General features: G+C 39.7%; 1 protein-coding gene across 1 annotated transcript in view; it reads left to right on the forward strand.

Moving 5' to 3' along the window:
• ADGRG2 (adhesion G protein-coupled receptor G2) overlaps positions 1–17747 on the forward strand; it is a 331018-nt gene that overhangs the window by 74322 nt on the left and 238949 nt on the right. The window contains exon 3 of the mRNA XM_058186859.1: positions 6045–6160. Coding sequence (XP_058042842.1) covers positions 6045–6160 — 116 coding nt within the window. The remainder of the gene's footprint in view (positions 1–6044; positions 6161–17747) is intronic.

Consider the following 17747-nt stretch of genomic DNA (forward strand, 5'->3'; position numbering starts at 1 on the left):
GAACTTAATAACAGCAGCACGACTGTTGATTGGACAATATTGGAAGAAAAAAGAATTACCCACAATAGAAGAATGGATATTGAAAGTTTCCAATTTGGCTGAGATGGCTAAAATCTCAGCCTTCTTGAAAGACAGTACTCAAGAGAATATTTAAATGAATGGAAGAACTGGATTGATTATATTCAAAATAGATATCAGATTAAGAAATTTCGGATTGCTTTTGAATGAAGGATGTTATTTTGATTTTAATGGAAGAAGTCAGGTTATATGAGAAAGATTATAATTGTGTTAGATTTTTAAAAGTTTAATGTATGACTGTTTTGTTTAAGGAACTATACCTTGTGTTTGCTCCGGGAAGTCCGGGGGGGGAGGGGGGTTTAGGAGGGAGGGGGGGAGGGGGAAAAATTTAATTGTTGTAAAACTTTTTTAATAAAAAAAAAAAAAAATCAGAGATAAATACATCCTAATCATTCAAAGGCAATCTGATATCTCTTAATCTGATATCTATTTTGCGTATATTCAATCCATTTTTTCCATTGTTAGATATTTTTCTTGTGTAGCATCTTTCAAAAAGACTGAGATTTTAGCCATCTCAGCCAAATTAGCAACTTTCAATATGCATTCTTCTATTGTAGGTAACTCTTTTTTCTTCCAGTATTATTATTATTTATTATTATTATTTATTATTATTTATTAGATTTCTATACCGCCCTTCTCCCAAAGGACTCAGAGCGGTGTACAGCCAGAATAAAAACCCAAACAATACAATATACAATTAAAACAAAATTAAAAAACTTATTATACAATTGGCCGAAAACTTTAAAACATTTAAAATTCTAAAAACCCATTAAAATTCATATAAAATTTAGAAATATAAAATATAAATTTAAAAATACAACAAAATTTAAGCCAACCTCGCGTGAGTAAATAAATACGTTTTCAATTCGCGGCGAAAGGTCCGAAGGTCAGATATTTGCCGTAAACCAGGGGGAAGTTCGTTCCAGAGGGTAGGAGCCCCCACAGAGTATTGTCCTATCAATAGTCTCACCGCTGATCCTCTGTGTATCTTGATTGTATTTGTGTGTATGTCCACCAATCTACCTCCCTGCCTATTGCTTTTTCCAATTCGTGTTTTGTTCTCAAATTTTCTTGTACATTTATTAATTTCTCGTGTCTAATTATCTTGTCTACATCTAATAAATTTGGGTGTTTCATTATTTCTGTTGGTGATAGCCACATTGGGATTTTTGTATAGTATTTTGGTTTTATTTTTTTTCCAAATCTGTATCAGCGCATTCCTAATTATGTGTGTATGAAAATATTTATGTGTTTTGTATTTGTCATCCCAAAGGAATGCATGCCACCCCGCTTGCAAATCGTGGTCTTCTATTGCTAGAATTCTTTTATTTTCCAATTCCATCCAGTCTTCTAGCCGTGTGATAATTGATGCTTTGTAGTATAATTCCCAGTCTGGTAAGGCCAAACCCCCTTTATCGGTCGTTTCTTGCAATAGTTTTAATTTAATCCTAGCTTTTTTCCCTTGCCATATAAATTTAGTGATCAATTTATTCAACTCTTGAAAGAATGTTTTCCCTACTTTTATTGGAATGACTTGGAACAGAAATAAAATTTTTGGCAAAATATTCATTTTGATCGTAGTGGCTCTGCCCAATAGTGAAATTTGTAGGTTTTTCCAATTATCCAAATCTTTTTTATATTATTTAGTATTTTATCATAATTATCCTCCTTAATTGATGAACACCTCACTGTGAGCCAAATCCCTAAATATTTTATTTTCTTAGTTATATTTATTTTGATTTTGTCTTCAAATTCATTTTTTTGACTTTGGGTGAGATTTTTTGTTATTAATTTAGATTTATTTTTGTTTATCTTGAGTCCTCCTACTTCACCAAATTCCTCAATTTTTTGAATCAATTTGGGGCCGGTTTCTAGTGGATCTTCTAAAATGAATACCATGTCATCAGCGAAGGCTTGAACCTTATATTCTTCATTTTTGGTTTTTAAGCCTTTTATTTCCTGATCTTCTCTGATTTTTGTCAATAATATTTCTAATGCTTTCTAATTTCTAATTTCTAATAAAATCAAAGCTAATATACTCAGATGAAGAAGGTAGAATATTAATGTTAGAATTCGAACTGGAACACAAACAAATTTTACTCACAGCAATATATGCCCCAAACAGAAATCAGCACGAATATTTTCAAAAGGTTCACAATAAATTAATAAGGTTGGATTATGAAAATATTTGTCTGATTGGAGATTTTAATGCAATTGTGGAAGTCGAGAATGACTATAAAAGTAGCAAAAATAAAAAAAAGAACATATTACCAAAATCATTTTTTTGTATGATGGCAAAATTAAGGCTTCAAGACGTTTGGAGACAGACACATAAGCTAGAGAAACAGTATACATTTTATTCACATCCACATCAATCCTGGTCAGTCCTGCACTTTTTCAATTGTGTCTACCTTAATTTTTTTTTGCCTGCCATGTTATAAGTATGCCTTCCGGTATTAACCACTTAAACCTGACCTTGTATCTCGTTAATTGTGTTGTGAGAAAGTGGTATTGTTTTCTCTGGTCTCTTATTCTGCGTGGTATTTTCTTTAATACTATAATTTCTTTACCTTTGTATATTATAGGTTCCTCTCTTGTTTGTTTGTATATTTCGTCTTTCATTGCTCTTTTAATAAACCTTATATGTACCTCTCTCGCCTTTCTATGTGTTCTTGAATAGTTTGTGTATATGCGGTAAACTTCTTCCAATTCTCTTCTTATTTCTAGCTTATCTTTTCCTAAAGCTTCTGCTAATATGTCTGCCATTTTCTCTCCCAGGTCTTCATCTTTTTCTTCTGGTATATTTTGAAATCTTAAGAATAGCGAAACTTTTTCCATTTCCAGATGAGCAATTGACTCACTTAACTCTTTATTTAATTGTAGGGTCTTTTGCTCCATCTTTTCTATTTTATAATCGACATGGACTATTTTAGATTCCACTTTTTGAATTCTTTGTTCATTTTCTAGCATTACTTGTTAAATGTCACCAATTTTATCTTTCATGTTCTTAATTTCCTCCTTCATTTCACCAATTTCAGTCTTTAATTCTTCATGCAGCATTTTTGTTTCTTCGTGATTGTTTGCTATTGCTTCTTGTGTTTTATTCATTGTTTCCTGTAACGTTTGTATCCTTAGTTGCATATTTTTCATGCTCGTTGCCGGATCTGATTTGTCTTTGCCACGTGTGGTCGTTGTTGATTTTTGACTTGTAGGTGAAGCTGTAATAGGTGAAGGGATTGTCGCTATTTTTTTACCTACTTTGGTGGTAGTTGCCATCTTTATCGTTTGGACAAATCTTTTAAAAATATTTTTCACACAGAATATTCTATATTTAAGTACACAAATATATCTAATTTTTACTGTCTTTGTATCTCTATTATTTCTTTATACAATTGTCCCTTTTCTTCTCCCACACTTGTCTAATATACTATATATTATTCTTAACTCTTTCTTATCAATATACTTATATATTTATATATTCATAATTCTTAATCACCATAGGCAATACATATATTTATACCGTTCTCTATTACTATTATTTTTTATACTCAATTTCTAAAAATAACCTTAACTATATTTCTTTACTAAAGATAAATATAAATATATAGAGTTATCAATATGTCCAATATTATTCCAGTTAATCCAATAATAACTTAATTCAGTTCAATAATTCATTCAGATCCGTTTGGTTTATCATCTATACCTTTTTTTAAAAAAAAATCCTATGTGTCGGAATGTAAAGGTAAAGGTAAAGGTTCCCCTCGGACTTACATGCTAGTCGTTGCCGACTCTAGGGGGCAGTGCTCATCTCTGTTTCAAAGCCGAAGAGCCAGCGCTGTCCGAAGACGTCTCCATGGTCATGTGGCCGGCATGACTTAACACCAAAGGCGCACGGAACGCGGTTACCTTCCCACCAAAGGTGGTCCCTATTTTTTCTACTTGCATTTTTATGTGCTTTCGAAACTGCTAGGTTGGCAGAAGCTGGGACACGTAACAGGAGCTCACCCCGTTACACGGCAGCACTAGGGATTCAAACTGCTGAGCTGCCAACCTTTTGATCAACAAGCTGAACATCCTATCCCCTGAGCCACTGCATCCAATATTACATTATTACAATATTACAATATTACAATATTACATTAAACTTATTCCAATTTCTCTTCAAACTCAGCTTTTGGTATATCAGCTTAGTATATCCACAAGTCCACCAGACAGCTCCTCTTACTTCTTCTTCTGCTTCTTCTCCTCCTTTTATTTTCCCCCTTTTCTATAAGTCCAGTCAATCAGCTATTCCATTTTGCACCAGTATTTGTCCATCAGAGTTCAAGTTTCACAAGTCCTTTATCTTACCAAATTATATTTCCTTAGCCAGTATTTTTAGTCTCTATTTTCCAGTTCAAATTTTAATCTTTGGTTTAATCTTTAGTTCTAATCAGTCCTTATTTATGTTTTCAGAACTCTCTTCATCTCCTTTTATTATCTCAACTTGTTTTTCTTTAAGTCTCTCACTCACGAATCCTTGCAATTTGTGGATTTCTGTTTGGGCTCCAAGTTGTTGTGTGCTGTTCTCAGTCTATTTTATCTCTCCAATCTCCAGCTTACTCCATTTTAGCCGCTATCCCAGACACGCTGTGTCACTCTCCCTCTGGTTTTTCTCTTCCGCGCTTTTTCTTTGCCCAGCTTCTCACCTCCTTCTGGGGTTTTTCACTGTCAAACACTGCTACTGCTTTTCACTCTTTGCTTCCCACTTTTGCAGCTGTCATCGCTCTAGGCCAGCCATAAAGACCGACTTCCTCTCCACCAGTTTAAGAGTGGTGCTCCTGTCTGCTCGTGTGGTTGCTTTCCACTCCCAGAATCTACGGAGCTTCCTCTTTAGTTTATCGATCTCTCCGAGATCGGTAATGCCCTAAAGCGGGCTCTTCGTGAAGATTTTTCAGGGTTTAGGGACAGAGCTCCATTCCTTCACCCTGCTCCACGATGAGTCGCTGCCGGAATCCATAATCTAAAACATTGATAGAAGTAATCCTTGACTTATGACCACAATGGAGTCCAAAATTTCCAATGCTAAGCAAGATGTTAAGTGAGTTTTGCAAAGGGGTGAAATGATCCGGTAGCAATGGTGGCGGGTGGTTCGGAGAACCTGTAGCAAAAATTCCTGCCCCTGCCCATGCCCAACTGAGCCGCACGATGATCAGAGGTTGTTTTTTTTTTTTACTTTTAAAAGCATTTTTTCTTCGGCCGAAAAAATGCTTTTAAAAGTAAAAAAAAAAAGCCTCTGATGATCGCGCGGCTCAGCTGGGATTGTCAGAATTTTTTTAAAGCATTTTTTCTACAACCTCTTCGGCCAAAGAGGTTGTAGACAAAATGCTTTTACAAGGTTCTGACGATCAGGCAACTCAGCTGGGATCGTCAGAACCCTTTAAAAGCATTTTGTCTACAACCTCTTTGGCCGAAGAGGTTGTCGAAAAATGCTTTTAAAAGTAAAAAAAAAAAAAAGTTGGCCATGCCCACCCATTCACATTACCCCCCAAGCCACACCCACAGAACTGGTAGTAACGAATTTTACATTTCACCACTGGTTTTGCCCCATGTTATGACTTTTCTTGCCACAGTTGTTAAGTGAATCACTGTAGTTGTTAAGTTAGTAACACAGTTGTTAAATGAATCTAGTTTCTCCATTGACTTGGTTTGTCAGAAAGTCGCAAAAGAAGATCACATGACCCTGGAACATTGCAACTGTCATAAATACATACCTTTGCCAAGCATCCAAATTTTGATCATATGACCATGGAGATACTGCAGTGGTCTTAAGTGTAAAAAATGATCATAAGTCACTTTTTTCAGTGCCATTCTAACATTGAATAGTCATTAAACAAATGGTCAAGGATTGCCAGTATGAACATTTCCTATTTATAAAATGAATATCATTTATACATGTAGCTAATTGTTTTTCTTTCACTTTCTAGGATGGCAGCCTGTAAAACGAACCATATATCCATGGAGAAAGTATGGGAATGCTTACTAAAATTAAAGGTTTCTCTTGGTCTCCTGTTCCTTCATTTGATTTTGGCTTCTGGCAGAGGTAAGATTTTTCTTTCTCTGTTCTTCTAATCATTGTTCCTTTAAATGTGTGGTTAGAGGATGTGGATAAGCTAGGTAACATAGCAGATGGAAAGGGAAGTGGGTGCTGAGATAGGACCTATACAGAAGATAATAACAAGTATATTTGTATATATTTTATAATACATCTAAAAGTCTAATACTTATTTATACTTACTTTCATCAATTCTATGAAATAAGTCAGTCAGTATTGGATTTTGTTTAAGATCATGGTTCAATTATGAGCTTCATGGTTCATGTTATGAGGAAAATAGCCAAATTTATCTTAGATTTTAAAACTCAGTTTAATTAAAATATGTGTTTGAAGACATAGAATTTTATGATTTCCAATTCATGGTAATCAGCATTTATAGAATTGAGAGATTTTTCTGAAGTTATTCTTAAAGGAATACAAGTGAGTCCACTTAGTAGACAGACATATAACTGATTTTTTATTCACTAGTAAATGAATCATTTGATCCTTTCCATATTCTTTATATTCATAAAATTAAAATAAATCCACCAAAATAACAGGGGAATATTATAGCAGTTGCAACAACAAAATAATACAGTTATCGACAGTTAAGGGTCATATAAAAATCAATAACATCCAGAAACACACTTACTTAGAATAGTGCCTGTTTATGGAACTGGGGAAAAATTTAGTTAAAATTTAAATTAAACTCCATCCAAGGATCAGTGAGTCCTATTCTATCTCGGCTGGTTCTAAGGTAGCTTTCCAATCCCAATAAGCAGATATCTGAGGAGAAATAGTGATCTACTCCAGTATCAACGTAGAGGATTAGACCAGGCTGATTAACATGTCTATTGGATATGTTTCAATAGGGAGTTAGCACCTAGTTTGGCTTGTCTTAATTCCCCCAATCCATCTAAGTTAGAGTTGGACTCATTGATTTTTGGATGGAAGTTCAGGGGTGAAATGCTCCCAGTTCGGACCGGATCAACTGATCTGGTAGCGATGGTGGCGGGTGGTTCGGAGAACCGGTAGCAAAAATCCCTGCCACCCCAATCCATGCCCACCCAATTGCCTGCTTGCCCGCTTGCCACTTCTTTCCGGCTCGCTCACTTTTCCCACTTGACTGGTAGAAATAGGTTGTAAAAAATGCTTTTAAAAGGTAAAAAAGAGGCTCTGACGATCACAGCTGAGCCGCATGATCATCAGAGCCTTTTTTTAACTTTTAAAAATGCTTTTAAAAGTAAAAAAAAAATCTCACGCCACAGCTGATCACACACTCCTGCGTGCTGTTCTACTTACCCCATGCCTCCTTTTGGCACACACTGCATGCACGCGCACACCTTGCATTTGGTGCACGGTGCTCACTGGGCATGTGTGCACACAGCGTGTATGCGCAGCCAGTGAACCAGTAGTAAACCGGTTCAGATTTCCCCACTGTGAGAGTTGACCATCCAAGTTGATATTCCAGAGCAATAGGCCAGTCTGGAAGAGAAAAAAAGCCCCGGAAGAAGGTAGCATCAAAGTAATTGTATTGTCAGGAAAATTGAATAGATAGATCTATGAAGTCATCAGAAATGAAAGTTGAATTCAGGGAATCTTTACATCTAGACTCTAATACAAGTTTATGTATGTTCCATTACATGCAATGTTTGTTTTCAAATGATTCTGGAAACCATCTCCCAAATCCATATAAAATTGCATGATTTACAGGTGGTCCTCAGCTTACAACCACAATTGACTCCAATGTTTCTGTTGCTAAGTAAGACAGTTGCTAAGTGAATTTTGCCCCATTTTATGGGTTTTTTTGCCACAATTGTTAAGTGAATCCATGCAGTTGTTAAGTTAGTAACACAGCTGTTAAGTGGCTTTCCCATTGACTTTGGTTGTCAGCAGATCGCAAAAGATGATGACATGACCCTGGGATACTGTAATCGTCATAAATATGAACCAGTTGCCAAGCATCCAAATTTTGATCCCCTGATAATGGAGATGCTGCAATGGTTGTAAGTGTGAAAAACAGTCATAAGTCACTTTTTTCAGTGCTGTTGTAACTTTCAATGGCTATTAAATGGGGCCTCTCAAGGGGCCTCTGTGGCTCAGACTGCTAATGCAGTCTGTTATTAACAGCAGCTGCTTGCAATTACTGCAGGTTCTAGTCCCACCAGGCCCAAGGTTGACTCAGCCTTCCATCCTTTATAAGGTAGGTAAAATGAGGACCCAGATTGTTGGGGGCAATAAGTTGACTTTGTATATAAATATACAAATAGGATGAAGACTATTGCTAACATAGTGTAAGCCTCCCTGAGTCTTCAGAGAAGGGCGGGATATAAATGCAAATAAAAATAAAAAAATAAAAAATTAAATGAACTGTTTTAAGTTATAAGTAAAATTCTACTTAAACATTTCCTGAAGTTTTCCATTTCTTGTGGATGAGAAAACCCAGGAAATGCAGGATGTTTTTGTAATTTTTATTTACAAAACTATTAGAACATTATGGAAATGTTCTACAGAAAAGGAGATGATTTAGAATTAAAGCCTGCTCAAAACGATTTGAACAAAATGCTTACAAGAGGTTATCTCTATTCAAAGTTGTGACATCTCATGGGGCACGTGTTTAAGAAAACATATTTAGGACAGGAGTAAACTTCCAAAACTCTAATGGCTTTCATAAAACAAGGCAAGTGGGTTGAAGCTGGATCCTTTTTGTTGGAAATCTTTCCTTATGCTTGTGGTAACAATAGGAAAATATATTTTCCAATCTGAAGTAGTGGCAAAATGCAAAATTTTTTGCTACTGGTTGTGTGTCGTGGCTTGGTGGGCATGGCTTTGCCGGGGGTGTGTGTGTCATGTGACCGGGTGTGAGTGGCCAACTTTTTTTTTAACTTTTTAAAGCATTTTTACTACTGGTTCAGCGAATAGGTAGTAAAAAAATGCTTTAAAAAAGTAAAAAAAGTGTTCTGATGATGCGCGGCATAGCTGTGATTGTCGGAACCTTTTTTTTTACTTTTTAAAGCAATTTTTTATACCAGTTCGCCTGAACTGGTATAGTTAGTTTTTATCACCACTGGTTTGCCTGAACAAGAGTGAACCGACAGCATTTCACCGCTGATCTGAAAATCTTATTCTGAGATTGTACAGGAGATTCAAGATTGCCTATGCTCTGTGAATTTTTTTCATCTGGAAAAGTACCGATGTCCCTTCCTACTTTTCCATGATGCCAATTCCAGGGACTGGGGTTATTTATAAATCTAGTACAAGCAGTATAAGATTCAGCACTTGCAACCATGAAAATGCTTTGTTATTTTTTAAAATCAGAATATATTTATTTCAAAAGGGTGAGAGCTGGAAAGAAATTGCCACAACTCTAGGAGGTGCCAAAATTGTTCATATAGTTAATTCTTAGTCTATTCTTGTATAATCAAGAATTTTAGGTTAGAATATGTATATATATAAAACCCACACTGTAAGATTCAGTGTTAACAAATATTTTGTATTGTACTGTGGCTTGTCCAATAGATTATAGTCAAATAATTATGGCTTACCATATGGTTTAGCATTTGAACTTAAATAGAAAGAAAGACGGTGATAGCATGTGTTTTGGTTACAATATAGTATTACAAGAACAAACAGGTTGGTATTCTTCTGGAATTTGTAAAGATTTTGCTTTCATTGGTAGCTACAGAAAACAATCTGTGTACCTGGAACTTTTTATGGGCTGTAGTTAAAACAAACTTGGATTTCTCTGCTTTTCCTCCAGCCTAGATGCGTGGAGCAGCACAATAACTTTACCCCTTATTTTTCTTAAATTCTGATTATGTGTAGCTGCAGTTAGTAAAAAGACTGAACTTTAAATGATCATTTTTGAATTGGGTTGTTTTCTTAAACCCCAATCATGTGTAATTATGGAAGAGAAAAAGAAATGACAGTTTTTAATAGGTGTCTATGGAGTTTCTCAGTCATTCAGGTCATGGTTGTCACAAAAATGCTTTTTCAAAAAGCAAATGGATTTTCTTTCTTTGTTTTTTTTCTTTGAAGACATTTTGCTTCTCATCCAAGAAACTTCTTCAGCTCTGATGAGGTTTTTGAATAGTTTTCTTTGTGGAATAAAATATGACTAGATTCCACAGGGAGAGAAAATTTTCTTTAGCTAAAGCCAAGATGTTCAATATTCTACAAAATTCTTCTTTAGATTCTCCTGGCTGCTGAATTGAGATAGGTAGTAAAGAAAGGAAATTTTCTTCTTTTGATGATCTTCTCAGAGCAATCTATGTGGCCTCAATTTTGACATCTTTTGGTTCCAATTCAAGAGATTTTTTCCCTAGTGTTTTCATAGCAACTTTACATCTGATCTAGCTTAGTAAAATATGCTGAATAGTTAAATTATTAATTAATTTCATGTTTATAAAATGTAATTCTTGGAGTTACACTCAGAATGTTAATATTCGTGTTAGTATGACAGTGATTTCAGACAGCACAAAATTGCTATGTAGTACCTAAGAAGATATTTTATATATACCAGGAATTTGGGGGAACAGTGAAGCAGTGTTAGATTATTCTGACAATGCAGTACACACTGCATATATTCTCTTGAAATCCTCCTTTTGATGATTGTTTTTATTTGGATTTGTAATACAATTCTCCCTATGTCCAGGGGGTTTTATGAGAAAACAGGAAGACATTCCTAATACTGTATTAATTACATATAAAGTGTTAGATTCGGGCAATAACGAGGCAGGAGACCAGATGAATAACAACAGTTCTTTAGTTTATAGTGAACCCAGCAACCAACAACGGAAAAACCCCTCTTTATATACAGTTCAGTCGGAGGCTTCAGCCAATCAGCAACGTGCTATTTCCCGCTCTAATTTCCCTCCAAAACTCTTAAAGATACATTACACTCCTTCCCTCCCAGAAAACATTTTACCCCTATTTACATCAAATTAGCATCTTATTTCTCTACGTAGTCACGCAAGTAGACTGGGCGTCTCCTAACTCTTTCGGACCTGCGCAATTCATTCTCTGGGAGTGAGTCGAGCTGGCCGGAGGGACTGTTTGTTCCTCTCAGCTCCTCCTCTAGGCCATCCGGCCCTGGATTATTTGCAGAGTCGTCCCTGCTTTCTTCAGGAGGGACCGGTTGGTGTCGCTGGACCTCATCGAACTCAGATAAGTCCCGCGTTTGCCCCGGGTTTGAGTTAGCTGTGGATTCAAACATTGTATAGTCAGGGCCTGTTTTGTCTGTTTCTGGATTTTTGGTTGTTCTTTTCCTTAATTGGTCTATGTGGCGCTTCCAAACCCAGCCATCCTCTATCTCTACCAGATACGATTTGGGCCCGGTTGTTTCAAGGATTGTCCCCTTTACCCAATTTGGGCCTTCTCCGTAATTGTGTGCCCATACTGGACTTCCCACTGTCATTTCTCTTGTTTTACCGTTTGTCCCTTTGTACCCGTCTGGGGTGTAGTTTGGGTTTAACCGGTCTAACGGGCACCTAAGCTTCCTCCCCATCAGTAGCTCTGCTGGGCTGCGGCCAGTTGCTACACAGGGGGTTCTGTGTTGTACTGCTAGGAAGGTGTCAATTTTTAATTGCCAATCGCCTGGCCTGATTCTGGACAATACTTCCTTTGCGCTCTGAACGAAACGTTCTGCAAGGCCGTTCGTCGCAGGGTGGAAAGGCGCCGAGAGGACATGCCGGATGCCCTCTTCCGCCAAGTACCCCTCAAATAGGGTCGCTGTGAATTGCGGACTGTTGTCGGAAACTAGGGTGTCGGGTAACCCGTGGGTTACAAATAGGCGCCGAAGGACTGAGATTACGGCCTCGGCTGTCATGGATCTCATAAGAATGATTTCCAGCCATTTGGAATAGGCATCGACTACCACTAGGAATGTTTGCCCATGGAAGGGGCCGGCAAAATCGATGTGGATCCTAGACCATGGGCCCTGGGGTTTCTCCCACTCTCGAGTTGGGGCCGTTGGTGGTAGTGGTCTGGACTCCTGGCAGGCTTGGCATTTTCCTACCCTGCCACTAATCTCCGTGTCCATCAAGGGCCACCACACATAGCTCCTTGCTAAACCCTTCATTCTCACGATCCCAGGGTGGCCCTCGTGCAGGAGTTCCAAAACTTTTTTCCGCAATTTCTCCGGGATCACCACTCTATGCCCCCAGAGCAAACACACTCCTTGAGCCGACAACTCCCCACGTTTCTTTACATATTCCTTAAACTGCTCGCCCGGTAGCGGCCATCCTCTTGCACCCAACCAATTACAGTTCTTATTGTAATGTCCTTGTAAGAAGCCGAGCCACCTCCTTGGAAGTGACTGGACCAGAGTCCAAAGAGTCAATTAGCAGGACGGTGTGCCCGGAGTGGGGTCTTCGATAGTCTCTGGTAATGGGCATCTGCTCAAAGCGTCCGCATGCCCTAACTCCTTTCCTGGCCGATGCAGTAATTTGTAAGAATACGCAGCCAGAAAGATAGTCCATCGGGTCAGTCTAGGCGAAAGTGCCACGGGCGTTGGGCGGTCGCCTGCCAGCAGACCTAGTAGGGGTCTATGGTCTGTGACGATTTCGAAGTCACGACCAAATACATATTCATGGAACTTCTTTACCCCGGAGACTATGGCCAAGGCTTCTCTATCTAGCTGGCTATAGTTTCTTTCAGCTGATGACATTGTTCGGGAGTAAAATGCTATAGGGGCTTCTGTGCCATTTGGTAACCTGTGGCTGAGCACAGCCCCCACCCCGTAGGGAGATGCATCACAAACTAACACCAATGGCAGCGTGCCATTGTATTGAATCAGTAGGCTATCGCTAGACAGAAGGTTTTTTACTGCTTCGAATGCCCTAGCTTCCGCCTTTCCCCAAGACCACACAGCTGTCTTTGTTAGTAATTTATGTAGCGGTTCGTCTATGGTCGCCTTATTTTTCAAAAATACGGCGTAAAAGTTGACCAGACCTAAGAATGCCTGTAACTCCGTTTTGTTTTGGGGAGCTGGGGCCTTCCTGATTGCCCTAACCTTGCTCTCAGTGGGGTGGATTCCTTCCCTGTCTATCCGATAGCCCAGGAATTCCACGGATCCTACCCCGATCTGGCATTTATTCAGTTTGACTTTGAGACCGGCGGACCGGAAAATGCTCAAAACTTTTCTCAGCCGTACCCCTAAGTCTTCTAGATTGTCGGCGGATACCAGTACGTCATCAAAGTACGGTACCACCCCGGGGAGTCCCTGCAATAGCCACTCCATTAGGTTCTGAAATAACCCTGGAGCCACACTAACCCCAAACTGTAACCGGGTGCATTTAAAAGCACCCCTGTGCGTTACGATTGTTTGTGCTTCGGCCGTGCTGCTATCTACGGGTAACTGCTGATAGGCTTGGGCCAAGTCTAGCTTGGCGAAAACCTGGCCTTGCCCCAAAGAGTGCAGTAAGTGTTGTACTACTGGGACGGGGTAGGCACTCTTCTGCAACGCTTTATTAAGCGTTGCCTTGTAGTCAGCACAAATCCGGACCGACCCGTCCGGTTTGATTGGGGTGACTATGGGTGTCTCCCACTTCGCATGGTCAACTGGCACTAGTATTCCCTGGCTTACTAGTTTGTCCAGCTCCCGGTCAATTTTGGGCTTTAGGGCTGACGGAACCTCCTAGCCTTTAACCGGATAGGGGCAACCTGTGGGTCAAGGTTAAAGGAGATCGGGGTCCCCTCGTACTTGCCCCAAACCGTCTTTGAAGACGTCCCGAACTCCTTCATTAGTTCGTCTTTTAGGTCGATGTCGTTTCGGAAGACTCCGGTCACTCCCATGCCCAATGCCCGGAACCAGTCCAGTCCCAACAAGCTCGGCAAGGTTCCGTCGACCACGGTGATGGGCAGGGTCTTCTTGTGCTGTCCCTACTTGACTTGGACAGACGTTACCCCTCGGACGGGGATGCAATTTCCTTGGTAATCTTGTACCCTTAGTTTCTGTGGTTGCAGCTTGCGCTTCGCGATGGCGGGCAAGTCTTTCACGAGAGTGTCCCAGGACATGATCGTGATCGATGAACCGGTGTCCACTTCCATTCGGCACGGCACCCCTTCAATGTGTGTTTTAGTAAAAATCTTTTTTTCAAGGCGCGTGGCTGCTTGACCCACTCTCACGGCAGTCTGATTAAGCTTCGCGCCTTTTTTGAATCGACCAATCACGGGCCGCTTCGCCGTTCCCGCGCTCTGATTGGTCGGTTTGAATTTTTGGCGGGAAGGTTGGGGCGCTCGACAGGCCTGCGCTATGTGCCCCTTCCTTTCGCACCGCCGACAAGTCGCATCCTTAAACTTGCAGTATTTTCGTTGGTGTTTCCCCCGCAACTCGCGCAGTCGCCCCGGTCTTCTTTCTCTGGCCTCCCGGTGTGGAAGACTTCTTCCTCTTCCTCGTCGGCCTGGACTTCCTCATTGTGGACCGGGGTTGTTTTCACCCCAGTCCCTGGCGCGATCGGTGTTTGCAGGGTTTCTGCCGCTTGGGTGGACATCTCATGAGCCCTGGCCTCGTCCAAGGCGACTGCCAGTGTTAGGTTGCTTCTGGACAGCAGCCGCCGTCGCAATCGGATGTCTCTGACCCCGCAAATGAGTTGGTCGAGTAATGCGTCTTCCAAGTCTCGATATTCGCAATGGTTAGCGGCTTTTCTCAGCGCTGCCATGTACACACGAATCGATTCGCCCTCTCGTTGCATCCGTTGCCGTAATTCAAACCTTTGAACGAATTTTGAGGGTGTCGGTGCGTAGTGAGCCCGAAGGGCGGTCTGCAGGGTTTGTCACGGTACCGACTGTACCGGCGTTGGCTCCGAAAGCGACTCTGCGGTGTCGAAAACTTCCGAACCGCAGTGGCTTAGGAAGTATGCTCTCTTCCTGTTGTCGGAGACTCCCTGGAGTTCGTTCGCTTCGAGGAAGCACTCGAAACGAGCCATGTATGACCCCCATTTTTCTTTAGCTGGGTCGAATGGCGCTGGCGGTGTATAGCTGGACATCGCTGCTATCCGCCCTTATTTTGCTGGGTTCGTGTATTCCTGGTTAGCTCAGCTCTTTCCTGGCACTCTTTTGCCTCGAGATCCCACCCTCGTCGCCAGTGTTAGATTCGGGCAATAACGAGGCAGGAGACCAGATGAATAACAACAGCTCTTTAGTTTATAGTGAACCCAGCAACCAACAACGGAAAAACCCCTCTTTATATACAGTTCAGTCGGAGGCTTCAGCCAATCAGCAATGTGCTATTTCCCGCTCTAATTTCCCTCCAAAACTCTTAAAGATACATTACATAAAGCAGGGGTGAAATGCTCCTGGTTCAGACCAGTTCAGCTAATCCGGTAGCAATGACAGCTGGTGAGTCAGAGAACCAGTAGCAATGCCCACCTGCCCAGTCATCATTACTTCCTGGTTTTACTTTTGGAGAACCAGTAGTAAAAAAATGCTTAAAAAGTTCCAAATGATTACATATAAAGATCTTTTGTATACTGAAAGAGGTAATTTGCAATTAAAATCTCTGCACTACTAAAAGAAGAAGGGAAAAATTATACTTGGTTTCAATATGAGCAATTACGTGCTAGATGGAAGGAAGATCAGAAAATTGGTACAGAGCAGAACGAGGGAAATTTGGTAAAGCAAATTAGAAATCAGTCTCAGGAGCATATAAAGAGATTGTATAATGTATTACTTGAAATAGATTCTGAAAGGGACTTGGTAAAGGACTGTATGATAAAGTGGGCACAAAATTTTCAGGAGCCAATATTATTGGAAACTTGGGAAAAAATTTGGGTTAGAAATGTTAAATTCACGCAGGCACAGAATCTGAGGGAAAATTTTTATAAAATGTTTTATAGATGGCATTTAGATCCTAAGAAATTATCATGTATGTATCCACATATGCAAGCAAAATGTTGGAGATGTAATTGTGATGATGCTACATATTTTCACATTTGGTGGACTTGTAAGGATATAAAGGCTTTTTGGATAAAAATTTGGTGGATTTTACAAAATGTTTTGAAAAAGAAGATAAAGTTCCTGCCGCAATTTTTTCTGTTGGGAATTATTACGGACTGTACAGTAATTGAGACTAAATTGATTTTAAATCTAATAACAGCAGCAAGATTACTAATAGGACAATACTGGAAGAAAAAAGAAATACCTACAATAGAAGAATGGATATTGAAAGTTACCAATTTGGCTGAGATGGTGAAGATATCAGCCTTTTTGAAAGACAATACGCAAGAAAGATACTTAAAGATACTGTACAATTAGCACAGGGGCCCCCCAAGGCTGTGTGCTCTCCCCACTTCTCTTCTCTCTGTATACCAATGACTGCATCTCCAACGATCCATCTGTTAAGCTACTGAAGTTTGCAGATGACACAACAGTGATTGGTCTCATTCGAGACAATGACGAATCCGCATATAGACGAGAGGTCGAACGACTAGCCTTGTGGTGCAACCAAAACAATCTGGAACTGAACACACTCAAAACCGTAGAAATGGTGGTAGACTTTAGGAAAAACCCTTCCATACTTCCACCTCTCACAATACTTGACAACACAGTATCAACAGTAGAAACCTTCAAATTTCTGGGTTCTATCATATCGCAAGATCTCAAATGGACAGCTAACATCAAAAACATCATTAAAAAAGGACAACAAAGAATGTTCTTTCTGCGCCAACTCAGTAAGCTCAAACTGCCCAAGGAGCTGCTGATCCAATTCTACAGAGGAATTATTGAGTCTGTCATTTGCACCTCTATAACTGTCTGGTTCAGTTCTGCAACCCAACAAGAAAAACACAGACTTCAGAGGATAATTAGAACTGCAAAAAAATAATTGCTACCAACTTGCCTTCCATTGAGGACCTGTATACTGCACGAATCAAGAAGAGGGCCGTGAAAATATTTGCAGATCCCTCGCATCCTGGACATAAACTGTTTCAACTCCTACCCTCAAAACGACGCTATAGAGCACTGCACACCAGAACAACTAGACACAAGAACAGTTTTTTCCCAAAGGCCATCACTCTGCTAAACAAATAATTCCCTCAACACTGTCAGACTATTTACTGAATCTGCACTACTATTAATCGTTTCATAGTTCCCATCACCAATCTCTTTCCACTTATGACCGTATGACTATAACTTGTTGCTGGCAATCCTTATGATTTATATTGATATATTGATCATCAATTGTGTTGTAAATGTTGTACCTTGATGAACGTATCTTTTCTTTTATGTACACTGAGAGCATATGCACCAAGACAAATTCCTTGTGTGTCCAATCACACTTGGCCAATAAAAATTCTATTCTATTCTATTCTATTAAAGGAATGGAAAAAATGGATTGACTATATTCAATGTAGATATCAGACTAAGAGTTATCAGACTGTTTTTGAATGATTATGATGTATTATTTTTGATTGTTTTCGGGGGAAGTTAGGAATTGATGATTGTAGGGGTATAATTAAGTTGGGACGAAAATTTTTTAGCATATGTTTGTTTTATCTTTAACTATACCTTGTGCTCGTTCCGGGAAGTCGGGGGGGGGAGGAGGGTTGTGAAAGGAGGGGGGAGGGGAGGTGGGGGGAAAGGGGGGGAAAATTTTCTG

Source organism: Ahaetulla prasina, chromosome 5 (assembly GCF_028640845.1).
Source record: "Ahaetulla prasina isolate Xishuangbanna chromosome 5, ASM2864084v1, whole genome shotgun sequence".
Taxonomy (NCBI): Eukaryota; Metazoa; Chordata; class Lepidosauria; order Squamata; family Colubridae; genus Ahaetulla; species Ahaetulla prasina.